This window comes from Pseudophryne corroboree, chromosome 2, assembly GCF_028390025.1.
Source record: "Pseudophryne corroboree isolate aPseCor3 chromosome 2, aPseCor3.hap2, whole genome shotgun sequence".
Lineage (NCBI taxonomy): Eukaryota > Metazoa > Chordata > Amphibia > Anura > Myobatrachidae > Pseudophryne > Pseudophryne corroboree.
In genome coordinates, this window is record NC_086445.1 from 77,566,141 (window position 1) to 77,581,923 (window position 15,783).

The following is a 15,783-nucleotide window of genomic DNA, read 5'->3' on the forward strand; positions in this document are numbered from 1 at the left end:
GCACTATTATGGGGCATAACATTAAATAAGGCTCTACTATGGTTCTAAAAATGAACTAGAGCACTTTATGGGGCATAAAATTAACAACGACTGCAGAGAGGTGTCTCTGTAGAAGCAGGGGCCCCACAAAATGTTGCTATGGGGCACACAAAGTTCTGGCTACTCCACTGCTAGTGTGAATGTTAGGGCTTCATGTTTATCGTTGACTTACTCAATTACTACTTGACAATGGGCTACTTGTAATGTCATTTAAGTGGCCAATTCATTAAGCTGAACAAGCCCATTACACATGCGGAAATACAGTACATGGTTTCACCACTTTCCGGGCGTGGTGGCATCTGGTGCGCCCAGTCAGAAAGGCCACTGTGCAGCTGCTGGAAGAGAATTTTCCTGCAGCTGCCGCTATCAGAGGGACCTACCGGCCCCTCTGCTTCCTAGTTCCCTCCCCTCTGTGCCTGCCATGCTGCTGATCACTGCTGATCGGGCAGCCCGGCAGCACCCCCCACCCCATACATTAGTAGCCGCTGGTGAAATGTTATAAAGAAGACCCTCACCTTTCCTCTGGACCCTGGATTCTATAGAGGAGCAGGTGCTGGGAAAAAGCAAAGTTGTGATGGTCGCGATGTTCCGACCATCGATGTTTAAACCAATTTTTTTTTTTTATGTAAACTTTTTTATTTAATTTTTTTATAAAATCGGATTGGATATATTTTAAATAGGTGTTCTTAACCTAATTCAATAATACAAACACCTGACCATTTATATTTTTAAGTGTTTAAGTAACAGGCCTATTCATAATTACTGGCACATTAGATATTCATCAAACTCTGAAAACCAATTAGCGGTTATGGGGGGTAATTCTGAGTTGATCGCAGTAGCAAGAAAGTTAGCAATTGGGCAAAACCATGTGCACTGCAGGGGGGGCAGATATAACATTTGCAGAGAGAGTTAGATTTGGGTGGGTTATTTTATTTCTGTGCAGGGTCAATACTGGCTGCTTTATTTTTACACTGCAATTTAGATTGCAGATTGAACACACCCCACCCAAATCTATCTCTCTCTGCACATGTTATATCTGCCTCCCCTGCAGTGCACATGGTTTTGCCCAATTGCTAAAAAAATTCCTGCTGCGATCAACTTGGAATTACCCCCCTGGTGCATACACACTGGCCGATATATCGGCCGATATATATCGCGGGTCTGTCGGCCAGTGTGTATGAATGATATATCTGTGAACGCCGTCGTTCACAGACATATTGTGTCGCCCTGTAGCACAGCCGATGGCCAGTGTATCTACCGATATATCAGTGCATCGCTCTGTGTATGGGCGGTCAGCCGACCGCCTGTACACATGCTGCACCGGCCGGCAGTGATTGACAGCTGAACTGGATGGGCACATGTAAACGCCTGCCCAGTTCCTAACGTCAGTCCTGATACACACTGCCCGGTCCGTCCATAGACATATATGCAGATGAATTGATCTGCAGAAATATCTACTAGTGTGTACCCCGCATTAGGGCAGGCAGAGACAGCAGCTTCTCAGAGCTACCCACATCAAAGCAGTAGTGAATTGCTCTAGCAATTTGTTGTCCGTTTCGGCAACTCATGGCAAGCTGGATATCTAATTAATAGGGGCTAACCGAGGCTGTATGATGACTTTGCCCTTATAATCTTATCTTTGTAATTTTACTTGCATGCCTCTTTATGTTTAATTAGTATTCATGCTACATGTATGCTGACTGCGGAATTTGTAGGAACTTATAAATAATAATTGATTAATATGATGATATCAGTATCTCATGCATACCTGTACATATTACATACCACCTAGCATCCAGATTTCAGCGGGACTGTCCCACTTTGAAAACTTTGTCCCGCCATTACGATCAGGGCGTGATTGTCACAATCAGCCAGGCAGTTGCGAGTTGTGTCATGTTCACTGCTGCTTTGCATAGCAGAGTAGCTTTGTACGGGTGCCATGCCCACCTACTAATGGTGCACACAGCAATCATTGGGTGACAGGAGGAGACCAGAGATCTGTAAAGGACATCCTAAAACCTTTAGCATGAGACACACCCCTAGAGGCGTGGTCACATCCCCTCTGTGATGAGGGCATGCCTTCTCCACCCTGTATTCAGCTGTAGATATTCAGATGTAATGCAAGTGGAGCAAGAAAATGGCTGCCTCCATGAGTAGATCTGGCACTCAACTAGGTTTATTCCATGTTCATTTTACTGGAGACGTAATGATTGCTAGGGAGTGCAGAAGCTGCTAGACACTAGTGTCCGTCTATTCTTATTTATATATAAAGCAGAGCCTGGCAGTACTCGCAGTCCTCTATGTGAGGCCTGGACGCATTTCCCTTTATAAGGAGAATTATCAGTGTGCTCATATATTATCCAACCGTATGTTCTGTATAGAGGATCCAGTTACTGAGATAGTGTAACTGCGTTATCCCATTGACCCCACACTGATTAAGTTCCCGTTTTAGGACTTTCTTCTGATGTAGACAGCTGGAAGAGAGAGGACACTGCTGCAGCGGCAGCCTCTCTAACCCAGCGCAGCACACACACTGCTGCAGCGGCAGCCTCTCTAACCCAGCGCAGCACACACACTGCTGCAGCGGCAGCCTCTCTAACCCAGCGCAGCACACACACTGCTGCAGTGGCAGCCTCTCTAACCCAGTGCAGCACACACACTGCTGCAGCGGCAGCCTCTCTAACCCAGCGCAGCACACACACTGCTGCAGCGGCAGCCTCTCTAACCCAGCGCAGCACACACACTGCTGCAGCCTCTCTAACCCAGCGCAGCACACACACTGCTGCAGCGGCAGCCTCTCTAACCCAGCGCAGCACACACACTGCTGCAGCGGCAGCCTCTCTAACCCAGCGCAGCACACACACTGCTGCAGCCTCTCTAACCCAGCGCAGCACACACACTGCTGCAGTGGCAGCCTCTCTAACCCAGTGCAGCACACACACTGCTGCAGCGGCAGCCTCTCTAACCCAGCGCAGCACACACACTGCTGCAGCGGCAGCCTCTCTAACCCAGCGCAGCACACACACTGCTGCAGCCTCTCTAACCCAGCGCAGCACACACACTGCTGCAGCGGCAGCCTCTCTAACCCAGCGCAGCACACACACTGCTGCAGCGTCAGCCTCTCTAACCCAGTGCAGCACACACACTGCTGCAGTGGCAGCCTCTCTAACCCAGCGCAGCACACACACTGCTGCAGCGGCAGCCTCTCTAACCCAGCGCAGCACACACACTGCTGCAGCCTCTCTAACCCAGCGCAGCACACACACTGCTGCAGCGGCAGCCTCTCTAACCCAGCGCAGCACACACACTGCTGCAGCGGTAGCCTCTCTAACCCAGCGCAGCACACACACTGCTGCAGCGGCAGCCTCTCTAACCCAGCGCAGCACACACACTGCTGCAGCCTATCTAACCCAGCGCAGCACACACACTGCTGCAGCGTCAGCCTCTCTAACCCAGCGCAGCACACACACTGCTGCAGCGGCAGCCTCTCTAACCCAGCGCAGCACACACACTGCTGCAGCGGCAGCCTCTCTAACCCAGCGCAGCACACACACTGCTGCAGCCTCTCTAACCCAGCGCAGCACACACACTGCTGCAGCCTCTCTAACCCAGCGCAGCACACACACTGCTGCAGCGGCAGCCTCTCTAACCCAGCGCAGCACACACACTGCTGCAGCCTCTCTAACCCAGCGCAGCACACACACTGCTGCAGCGGCAGCCTCTCTAACCCAGCGCAGCACACACACTGCTGCAGCGGCAGCCTCTCTAACCCAGCGCAGCACACACACTGCTGCAGCCTCTCTAACCCAGCGCAGCACACACACTGCTGCAGCGGCAGCCTCTCTAACCCAGCGCAGCACACACACTGCTGCAGCGGTAACCTCTCTAACCCAGCGCAGCACACACACTGCTGCAGCCTCTCTAACCCAGCGCAGCACACACACTGCTGCAGCCTCTCTAACCCAGCGCAGCACACACACTGCTGCAGCGGCAGCCTCTCTAACCCAGCGCAGCACACACACTGCTGCAGCGGCAGCCTCTCTAACCCAGCGCAGCACACACACTGCTGCAGCGGCAGCCTCTCTAACCCAGCGCAGCACACACACTGCTGCAGCCTCTCTAACCCAGCGCAGCACACACACTGCTGCAGCCTCTCTAACCCAGCGCAGCACACACACTGCTGCAGCGGCAGCCTCTCTAACCCAGCGCAGCACACACACTGCTGCAGCGGTAGCCTCTCTAACCCAGCGCAGCACACACACTGCTGCAGCGGCAGCCTCTCTAACCCAGCGCAGCACACACACTGCTGCAGCCTCTCTAACCCAGCGCAGCACACACACTGCTGCAGCGGCAGCCTCTCTAACCCAGCGCAGCACACACACTGCTGCAGCGGTAGCCTCTCTAACCCAGCGCAGCACAAACACTGCTGCAGCGGCAGCCTCTCTAACCCAGCGCAGCACACACACTGCTGCAGCCTCTCTAACCCAGCGCAGCACACACACTGCTGCAGCGGCAGCCTCTCTAACCCAGCGCAGCACACACACTGCTGCAGCGGCAGCCTCTCTAACCCAGCGCAGCACACACACTGCTGCAGCGGCAGCCTCTCTAACCCAGCGCAGCACACACACTGCTGCAGCGGCAGCCTCTCTAACCCAGCGCAGCACACACACTGCTGCAGCGGCAGCCTCTCTAACCCAGCGCAGCACACACACTGCTGCAGCGTCAGCCTCTCTAACCCAGTGCAGCACACACACTGCTGCAGTGGCAGCCTCTCTAACCCAGCGCAGCACACACACTGCTGCAGCGGCAGCCTCTCTAACCCAGCGCAGCACACACACTGCTGCAGCCTCTCTAACCCAGCGCAGCACACACACTGCTGCAGCGGCAGCCTCTCTAACCCAGCGCAGCACACACACTGCTGCAGCGGTAACCTCTCTAACCCAGCGCAGCACACACACTGCTGCAGCCTCTCTAACCCAGCGCAGCACACACACTGCTGCAGCCTCTCTAACCCAGCGCAGCACACACACTGCTGCAGCGGCAGCCTCTCTAACCCAGCGCAGCACACACACTGCTGCAGCGGCAGCCTCTCTAACCCAGCGCAGCACACACACTGCTGCAGCCTCTCTAACCCAGCGCAGCACACACACTGCTGCAGCGGCAGCCTCTCTAACCCAGCGCAGCACACACACTGCTGCAGCGGTAACCTCTCTAACCCAGCGCAGCACACACACTGCTGCAGCCTCTCTAACCCAGCGCAGCACACACACTGCTGCAGCCTCTCTAACCCAGCGCAGCACACACACTGCTGCAGCGGCAGCCTCTCTAACCCAGCGCAGCACACACACTGCTGCAGCGGCAGCCTCTCTAACCCAGCGCAGCACACACACTGCTGCAGCGGCAGCCTCTCTAACCCAGCGCAGCACACACACTGCTGCAGCGGCAGCCTCTCTAACCCAGCGCAGCACACACACTGCTGCAGCGGCAGCCTCTCTAACCCAGCGCAGCACACACACTGCTGTGTGCTGCAGTGGGGAGAGAGGCAGCTCCAGCAGTGTCCTCTCTCTCCCTGCTTGATGTGTGGAAGGGTGAGCAATCGCTTCTACCCCCTGCTGCTCACCGTCCTGGCCACACCTTCCTGCATTGGCCACACGCCCTCCGATTACCTGGGCCAGGCACAGCTGTCGGCGCCCCTGAGGTCCACCCAGACAGTGCCGTGTGTAACATGCTCATGTACATGTGCCCAGACAAGGCTGCGTGTGACGTGCTTGTGTACATGTGCCCAGGCAGGGCTGCGTGTGACATGCTTGTGTACATGTGCCCAGACAGGCCCGCGTGTAAGTATATGTGCTCAGGCAGAGCTGCGTGCAGTGTGTTTATATACACATGCCTGCACATAGCTGTGTGTAACATGCTTATTATACACAGGCCCAGCCACAAAGTGTTTGTATTATATAGTGCACTATCCATTTCACTAACCAACATTGTGTCTTTAACAACAGGTCACATCTTTTGTTAAAGGATTATAATAATAATAATAATTATAATTTATGTTGAATGTTGTTGTTTTTTTGCATTACAGAAGGACAAGGCGCACCGAGCAGATGTGTTTGATCTCATCCCCGGGACATTTCAGACAATAGAAATGGTCGCGATTAACCCTGGTACCTGGCTGCTGCACTGTCATGTCTCGGATCACATTCAAGCTGGCATGGAAACGACATTTACTGTGAAGCCACGCTCAGGTATGGAGTGCGAGTGATATCCGCCCATATCTAAACTTCTCCGGTAGTGACTAGTACTTTATAGCACAAATCACAGCGTTCTAACTCATCATTACGTGTAAAGTAAATTGACCTATGCTGGGCATGTACTGTCAGACTGACAGACGTTTTATCTGACAAGCTGAAACCAGTACAGGGTGATTCCAAAGTCGCAGTACACCCTTTTGTTTCAAAAACTGTGCAGGAAATGGGAAAACTGAATATCCAGTAAGGTATTGGGTGAGGTGGGCTATCTTTTAGGGTATGTACCGAACATGGGCGCCATCTTGAAATCGGCTATCTTGAATCTAAGTCAGTTTTTTTTCCAATGGAAAGGGGGTCGTGTAACATGTCAGACAACATCAGAATTTGTTGAAAAGTGTATTGTTGCAAACAGATTTGAAATAGCAGTTATGGTTCAAAAACTACAACACTTTTTTTGTTGCAGGTAACTGAAGATGGCGGTCATTTTGATGTCTGAAGAACGAAGTTTCCGTGCCATAGCTCCAGATTTTAACAACCGGCACCCAGAAAGACCTCCAATTTCAAATAACACTGTCAGGTGCCTAATTTCGAAAGCACTTTTTGGACGACCACTTCGTGACTTGTCAGCCACAGTCCCAGTTTCTCAGAATTTGGAAATTAGGCACCTGACAGTGTTATGCAAAATTGGAGGTCTTTCTGAGTGCCAGTTGTTAAAATCTGCAGCTATGACACGGAAACTTCGTTTTCCAAATGTTGTTTGACATGTTACATTTGAAAAAAAAATGACTTAGATTCAAGGTGGACAATTTCAAGATGGCGCCCATGTTCGGTACATACCCTAAAAGATAGCCCACCTCACCAATACCTTACTGGAGTATTCAGTTTTCCCATTACCTGCAGTTGAAACAAAAGGGTGTACTGCGACTTTGGAATCACCCTGTAGATATCGCGGCAATACATTGTGAGATATCTTAGTGTATGGCCACACGATATCTGCTTTCCTCCCCTGGGGAGGAGACATCTCCCCCTTCCTCCCCTATGAAGGAACAGGGGAAATGTTGGGCTTTCAGCTGTATGCGTGCACCACCAACTGCGACCAGCCAATGATCGAATCTATCGGAAATGCTGGATTATTTCGGCATGTCTGACAAACCGATCAGGGTATTTTTTTTAATATACCCTGATTATGAACTGCACATGCGCCAGTGCTACCACCGCCACCGGTAACCCCCTCCACGTCGAGACAATCCCCGCACCACAACCTCTCCCCCTTCCCCCGCAGCTGATCATATTTACCGGGCAGGGATCGGTAATCGGAGCTCCTGGATGGCTGTGATCTTCGGTGCTGTTTAGTGAGCTGCCGCTTTTTGCAGCATCACTTTACTGCCCCGGGGGTCACAGGAGCAGCAGGGAGCCCCGATGACCGGCATCCTGCACCGAAGCCCCGATCACCGTTCCCAGGTTATTATTTTTTACTTCTTTTTTTCACAGTGATCAGCTTGCATGCATTGGACACAGAGCTGATCACACTGCTGGTTCTCTGCACAGCTTTCTCTGCCTAGGGGCAGAGAAAGCTATGCAGAAGTACAGAATCCGCAGTGAGCCCTGTTATTACGATTATCACAGGGCTCACTGCAATATTTTTTCACATTTTATTTTTTAGCAAATTCGGCCAGATCGCATTTCCCATTATGTATGGAAAATGCGATCTTGGTTAATAAAAAGTTAATTAAAGGGTTTGGAAAAACTGCACCAAAAATCCCTTCCATACATTCAGGTGATATTAAAATAACGTGAAAAGGGTGTGAAAACACCCTTTTTCACATTATTTTAGTAAAAATAAAATTGATAATAAAAATGCCCATCAGAGTGAAAATTGCATAATGTATGCCTGGCTTTACTAACGTAAAAGGAAACAACTTTAGACATACCTCCCAACATCGTGAGACCAAAAAGAGGGACTCGTTTAGCGCGGCAAAGCCGAGCGGCCACGAAAAGGGGGAGGTGGCCTAATAAAAGGGGCATGGCTTTATGGGAGTGCCACGACCGCGAGCCACGCCCCCGTGTTTCTGTCACTTTGGGGGCCATTCCCCCAGCCCCTGTCTCCTGTGAATAGACGTTGTGCTGCTCTTCTAAGCAGGGCAGTGGGTGAACGGAGCCTCCAAACTGCCCCTCCCCCCCCCCCAACGCGGGACACAGCAGCCCACGGGTGGGACAGTCCCCAAAAACAGGTGCGGCCCGGGCCCGCCAACTGAACCTGCCCGGCCCGCTACCTCCCATCAGTGTGCAGACTGGTAACCTTGTCTGGGGAGGGGGGAAGCTGGTAACTTTGTCTGGGGAGGTGGGGAGCTGATTATTTGGTCCAGGGAGTGGGAGAAGGGGGGCTGATAATTTTGTCCAGAGATGGGGGGAGCTGATTATTTTGTCCAGGGAGGGGATAGATGGGAGGGAAGATGATAACTGTTATGTAGCCCATACACTTGTGAGATATCAGGTACAATCCTTCGATTTCCACCGCATCTGTGAGATAAATCGAAGGATTGTATGCACATTTTAGGTACCATGCAACGCGATGCGTGGTCACGATATTTTCTGTGCGGCCCTCGAGTATTCGCTGGAAAGTGTCATGTGGCCCCCCAGCTGAAATAATTGCCCACCCCTGCTTTAGATACAGTATCTCTCATCTCTGATTTCTTTATATGCTGCTTTCTCTTTTGTAAAAAAAGATTCTACCACCATACAGTACCTATAGAAAATACCCTATTAACATCCTTAACCTTTTATCATATTACTCCATGGGAAAATGTATGAACTCAAACTTTTCCAGTTTTATTCACACATTTCACCTTATGACATTCAACTAATTATAAAATATGTCCTATAGTGCCATAACAGGGAGCCAGTAACTTTGCTGAGCAGATCAGAGCATAAATCCAAGTATACGTCAGGACAAGACAGGATTAGGCCGATTACAACCCACAATATTATCCATGGAGACTCCCTATAAGAGCTGAAACATCAACTTAGCACCAAAGAACCAAGCAGAATTCTATTACGAGTCAGAACAAAGGGGATAATTCAGATCTGTGCGTGTTTGCACAGCGGGCGATCAAATCTGAACTGCGCATGCATATGCACTGCAGAGACAGGCATCGGCGCCTAGCGACGGGATGGTGCGAAAAATCCAAAATGCATGGGGGTTCGCAAGGTGATTGACAGGAAGAGGCCGTTTGTGGGTGGCAACTGACCGTTTTCCAGGAGTGTTCAGAAAAACGCAGACGGGCTCAGGCGTTTTGAGGGAGGGTGTCTGACGTCAGCTCCGGCCCCAATCAGCAGGATTACATCGCAGCGGCTGAGTAAATCTTGGGCTGCGCAGAGACTGCACAAACTGATTTTTGTGCAGCTCTGCAAAAGAAGCGATCGCACACTTGCACAGGCTTTTCCCCTCCCCCTGTAGGCGGCGACTATCTGATCGCCGGGCAGCAAAAAAACGCAGCCCAGCGATCAGATCTGAATTACCTCCACAGCCCAGCACAATGAGACCTAGTCTGCACAGCTGACTGGTTACCAGGAGACTGACTGGTGCTTACAGAACTAACATGATGATCTACTAAGCTGCGCTTATTACAGATTCTGAAATGTTCGGCGCATCCTTAGGATGCTTAACACATGCATACCGTAGCCCTTACAGCCCCCAGGAGCATCCATAGGATGCTCTGGGCATTCTGTAATTCCTGGTGATATTGGCACCGCTCCATCCACATGATGTCATGACATCATGTGCTCAAGGGTGTGGCCAACACAGGGCCCAGAGACACCCAGTTGCAGAGCTGATTCTTCGAGTTGTGCCTATGCCTACAATATCCAATACAGAAATGTGGTTTATTCTTGAATAATTCCATAAACTTGTAGAAAATTGCAACAGAACACTATTTAACGTACTGTAGATACAGACCAGAATAGGAATCAGTGCTGTCTGCAGGCCATGAGAAGCCATAGGCCTGTGTATTTATTCAGTAAATATGGGCAGGGTCAGTAATACCTGTGCTAGGAACTCAGCAAGAAGTGCAGCTGGGGTGGTCTACTCTGCTATATATACACTATATTACAGTGTTAATGGGAAAAGCAACGTGACTATAGTTATCAGTGTATATTGGGTTGCATTTTACTAATGCCAGACATACAGTACGGTCCATTGTTTTTATACATCACTTCTAAAAGACATTACAAAATGGATATAATGAGTGAGCCCTTAAAGTGCTATAATCCATGCAAACTCAGCCTGACGCTTCACTAGATTCCAGGGATCTCCTGAGAATGCGGGTTACCAATTCACTAAGAACCAGTGATATCATTGTGGTGATGTCACTGATTCCTAATGATGTTAAAGGCTGCATTTCATGAATATTGGTTCAGCATGCACAATAATGGGCTCCATTTTGTGTAATTTACAGGGTCATTTTATGATAATAAATCAAATAAAAAATAAAATGTGAATATGAGACTCTTTATTTAGCTATATAATAATCCTTCATGGTCTGTTCTGAGTCATGTATGTGCAGTGGGACCCCCTCCTTCGCCAATGGCTCCCATTGCAGTGAACAAAGAGAAGGGACCATAGAAAAGTGTAGCAGTGGTGAGTGTAGGGGGGTAGGAAGATGCCAGGTCCAATACGGTAGTTTACATATAATTTGTAAGTGTACATATTAGGCAAATATAAACAAGCTTCATAATGTCTGACAGACTATTCATACTAACTAATTGTTTCCTTTTTTAGACCAAGTGAAAAATTAGGACCAGTCTATCAGGCAAGTGCAAGTTCAGCAGACAATTTGTATGCAGTTATTGTTCCACGCACCTTGATAACTTACCTTTTTCATTTTAATTCCAGATTCTGTTAGCGTGGTTTGAATAAAGCTCTCAGAATTCTCCAATCGATTGATACCGTCCTTTTGGAACCGTTTATTCTAATACCGACACAGCAGTACAATGAGAAAGATGCATTACAGCAATATTTACAACAAAGCATATATGATATCCTGACCATGATACACTGCAGGATCACAGGAAGTGCCTGGTGATAGCCTGTATGTAGTCAAAGTTTAATGCTACATGTTGAAATATTTGGAGATGTGTCTGTGTGCCCAGAAATATGAGAGGACCAAGAGGTTCAGCTATTGATTTTCTTCAGTTTTGTTGCGGGATTTAAAGCTGTGATTTATGTTTAAAGGCAAGAGATGTAGGGGGTCATTCTGAGTTGATCGCTCGCTAGCAGTTTTTAGCAGCCGCGCAAACGCATTGTCTCCGCCCACCGGGGAGTGTATTTTTGCTTTGCAGAAGTGCGAACACCTGTGCCGCAGAGCGCCTACAAAATGGTTTTCTGCAAAACAAGAGTAGCCCTGTAGTTACTCTTCGTGTGCGTTGATTCTAACGATGGAGGGACGGCTTTTGACGTCACACACCCGCCCAGTGAACGCCCAGCCATGACTACGTTTTTTCTGCCACGCCTGCGTTTTTCTAAGCACTCCCTGAAAACGGTCAGTTGACACCCAGAAACGCCCACTTTCTGTCAATCTCCTTGCGGCCGGCTGTGCGATTGGAATCGTCGCTAGAACCAGTGCAAAACCACAATGGACTTTGTACCCATACAATGTGCGTGCGCATTGCGGAGCATACGCATGCGCAGATTAGCCGTTTTTTCCACTGATCGCTATGCAGCGAACAACGGCAGCTAGCGATCAACTCGGAATGACCCCCGTAGTTACTAAAACAGCTAATTGATAAATAAACCCAAGGTTGTTTTATGACAAGTCAAATGATAAGGTTTCCTATATCTCTCGATATGAGGGGTGAATGATAATAGTGAAGCAAATCAATTATTAACTATTTAATGGCAAACAACTTGCAAAGTCTAACCAGTAATGTAATTCCTTTCTCACTCTGAATTCATGATATTCAAATTCACATCATTAAAATAAAGATTTGCCCACAGCTGCAGTTTAGGGATTTGTTTTTATTCTTCGTTACAGTTTTAAATAACTTTAATAACAGTCACAAACATTCAACACATACACTCAGAGCCGGATTATGCTAGGGGCGACAGGGGCGGCTGTCCCGGGGGCCCCCACACATCAGGGGCCCCCACCCACTGCTTCAGAGGAGTCTGTGTCCAGCAGCTCAGCTGTTAATTAACAGCAGCCGCCGAGGAGCTCCTCCATGCACAGTCTTGGGGAATCGCTTCACGATCCCACAAGACAGGATGTGCTCTGGCGGCGCTGTCCCCTGCTGGTTTGGGGAGAGCGCCGGTGTCCTGGGATAGCGGCGGTGTCCAGTGGCAAGGCACTACATGGTGGAGCATCTCTAAATAAAACTACAGCTCCCAGCAGCCCTTGCTGTCGGAAGCAAGGGATGCTGGGAGCTGTAGTTTTATTTAAGAGTTCCTCCACTGTAGTGCGGTGCTGCTGGACACTTGGGTGCTGTACATGTCTCTGCAGCCAGGCAAGTAACTGTGTGTGTAAATGTGTGTGTGTGTGTGTGTGTGTGTGGTGGTGGGGGGGAGGTGGGCAACTTTACTGGTGGAGAGACCCCACAACCTCCATTGCCCTGAGCCCCCACCAACCTTAATCCGGCCCTGGTGGTTCCCAAACTTTTTTGAATCATGGCTCCCTAGAGTATCAGAATTTTTTTCACGGCAACCGTAGGCCAAAAGTTTCTTATTGAGAAAATTAGAAAAAAATATGAAATTAAGTAAATTATGTTTATATGTCACCCTGAGGTTCTATTATGTGGTGAGGGTCACAATTTGCTTCTGTTTGTCCACATATTTTATGATTGGCAGCCACTAGCACTGGTTTTGCCTATTACATTGACAATAAATAGTTCGAATTGGTCCTGAACCACTAACCTGAGGCACCCCTGCAAGTGGCCTGCAGCACCCCAGGGTGCCACGGCACACAGTTTGAGAACCACTGACATACACAACAATGTGGTACAATACATACTGTATGTTACTCTGGGTGTGAAGGATATTTCCCATACAAAGTCTGTGGTTCTGTATGAGAGTGTCTTACACTGCTGTCTGTTGTATTTACAGATGTGTCCTTATACACTATTGCTGCAGTTTCACAAACAGCCCTTCTTGGCGCTCCAAGTCCCGTGCCAGTCGGTTTGCACAGTGCACCTTTTTTTGCCAGAATTTGCATGCTAGCCGCAATGTGATGTCATAAAACTGCTTCACGAGACTGCACTGATTAATTTGATATGCAACACATGTATAGCTACGATGCAGTGCCTGTGCCTTTTTTTACACCATGCACTATTGTGCAGGACTGCACCCCTCTCCCTCCTAAAGTAAAATCTGCCACTTGCAGGGACTTCCCATTGGAAGCACTCCCTGCTAGTCACAACCAGACAGGCAGCCCCACTTCCCGTTGCTGCCGGACCTAAGCTCCACCTTCCGGTGATGTCAGCCATCAGGTCTCCAAGCACCAGTCAGCCATCTCTCCCTATGCTTTCACCCGTTTACACTGCCCCGTTACCTGGGTCCTTCCCGGATCCAACCCTGCTCGCTACCTGGGTTGGTTTTCTGGGTAACAGGACCCGGGTTCTTTTGTGTTGACCCTTTTACACTGTGCCGCAACACGGGTTAACCCAGCAATACCCTGACAATAACGCGGGTTATTGCAGCAGTGGAAAAGAGGTATCACTGATGTAGGATTACATAGTGCTGCAGCTGTGTAACCCAGCTGGGCAGGAGGAGGGTCAAATGGATTAGGAGACGGACCCTTAATGCATAGATAAGATCTGCATAAAAATACTTAATGGATTAATAGACAGTAATGGACAATAATGGAGATTAAAACCTATGTATTCCAAGTAACAAAATAAGGATCCTTAATATCATTCATCATGTCATCAAACTTGAATTCCTATCAGTACTTTTAGCGATAGATGCAGAAAAGGCAATGGACAGGCTATTGTGGCCCCGCATGTTGCAGACGCTTATACCGCTTTTACACCAACTGAGGCGGGACGCACCCAGGAGCCTGAAACGAGTGCTTCCCGGCTGCGACCCGCCTCAGGCCCCTTTCCCACTGCTGTCTCCAACCCGGCATATTGGCGGGTTGGTGAAGTGGCGGGGACGGCGCTGATAATGCTGATTATCTTTACAGGAATTAAAGCTATACCTTATACACACTTAGAATACACTTTACCATGGAGCCGCTGCGGCCGCTAAACCTAGTACACACGCTACGTACTTTATACACTGTTTGCGTACGGAGTCCCGTATCACTGTACGGACTTAGCGTACAAACGCCGCGCTGGGGGTACAAAGTACACACAGCGCGCACACACCCAGAGATACATTTTAAACCTTCACAGTAATGCAATGCAATGATATTACACTTTAAACCTTATACAGCAATGCAGTGTGATGCTATTACACTTTAAACCTAAGCAGGGCAATGAGCACACGACACCAATTGTGATTAACCGCTGGGTTCCGACACCACAGTGGATTATTTCTGAAAGGGGGTTTACAATACAAATTAAATACTACAATACAAGACAATATATATAACAGAATAATGGCTACAGTCAATGTACATACGTGAGAATATTCGCGTGCGCTTCCTGGTCCAGTCCTCCGTAATCAAATAGATAACGTTGTGAGTCTTGTGACTGGCCGGCCTGCAGCAGGCTTTATTTATACAAGTCTTCCAAAAGCAATACAATGGATACTGTAATCCCTTTGTCCATTGGACACAGGGATGCACTTTTACAGTACAGGAGAGGTCATAGGTTGATTTGAAAAGGTAGGCGATGTCTTTCTCAACTGCTCTTGTGGGTGGTCTCCTCTGGATTCCCGCCGCATACATAATATACAGTAAATACAGTTTATATCTATATTCTGCTTCTGCACATAACTAATCGCAGGAACATGCGATCTTCCGCAGACCACCACCGGAATTTTACTCTTAAAATACCCTACAGCTGGATACCAAATATCACCTTATAACCTTAGTCTGTCCCCTCTTATCCTGTAAAGGTGAATCCCTTTGTTCTGCAACCATTTAAACAGCTATAACTTTCTGATGTGGTGCAAGGAGACTATGTGTACATTGGGGGTCATTCCGAGTTGTTCGCTCTGTAAATTTCATCGCATCGATTTTCCGCTTAGTGCGCATGCGCAATGTTCGCACTGCGACTGCGCCAAGTAAATTTGCTATGAAGTTAGGAATTTTACTCACGGCTTTTTCTTCGTTCAGGCGATCGTAATGTGATTGACAGGAAGTGGGTGTTTCTGGGCGGAAACAGGCCGTTTTATGGGCGTGTGGGAAAAAACACTACAGTTTCTGGGAAAAACGCGGGAGTGGCTGGAGAAATGGAGGAGTGTCTGGGCGAACGCTGGGTGTGTTTGTGACGTCAAACCAGGAACGACAAGCACTGAACTGATCGCAGATGCCGAGTAAGTCTGGAGCTACTCAGAAACTGC

General features: G+C 49.0%; 1 protein-coding gene across 1 annotated transcript in view; it reads left to right on the forward strand.

The window, feature by feature from the left end:
- Window positions 1-12,269, forward strand: part of LOC134990141 (ferroxidase HEPHL1-like) — a 209,947-nt gene extending 197,678 nt beyond the window's left edge. Inside the window, exons 18-20 of the mRNA XM_063950651.1 lie at window positions 6,122-6,284; window positions 11,065-11,095; window positions 11,179-12,269. Of these exons, the coding sequence (XP_063806721.1) occupies window positions 6,122-6,284; window positions 11,065-11,081 (180 nt within the window). The 3' untranslated portion in view covers window positions 11,082-11,095; window positions 11,179-12,269. The remainder of the gene's footprint in view (window positions 1-6,121; window positions 6,285-11,064; window positions 11,096-11,178) is intronic.
- The last annotated feature ends 3,514 nt before the right edge of the window (window positions 12,270-15,783 follow it).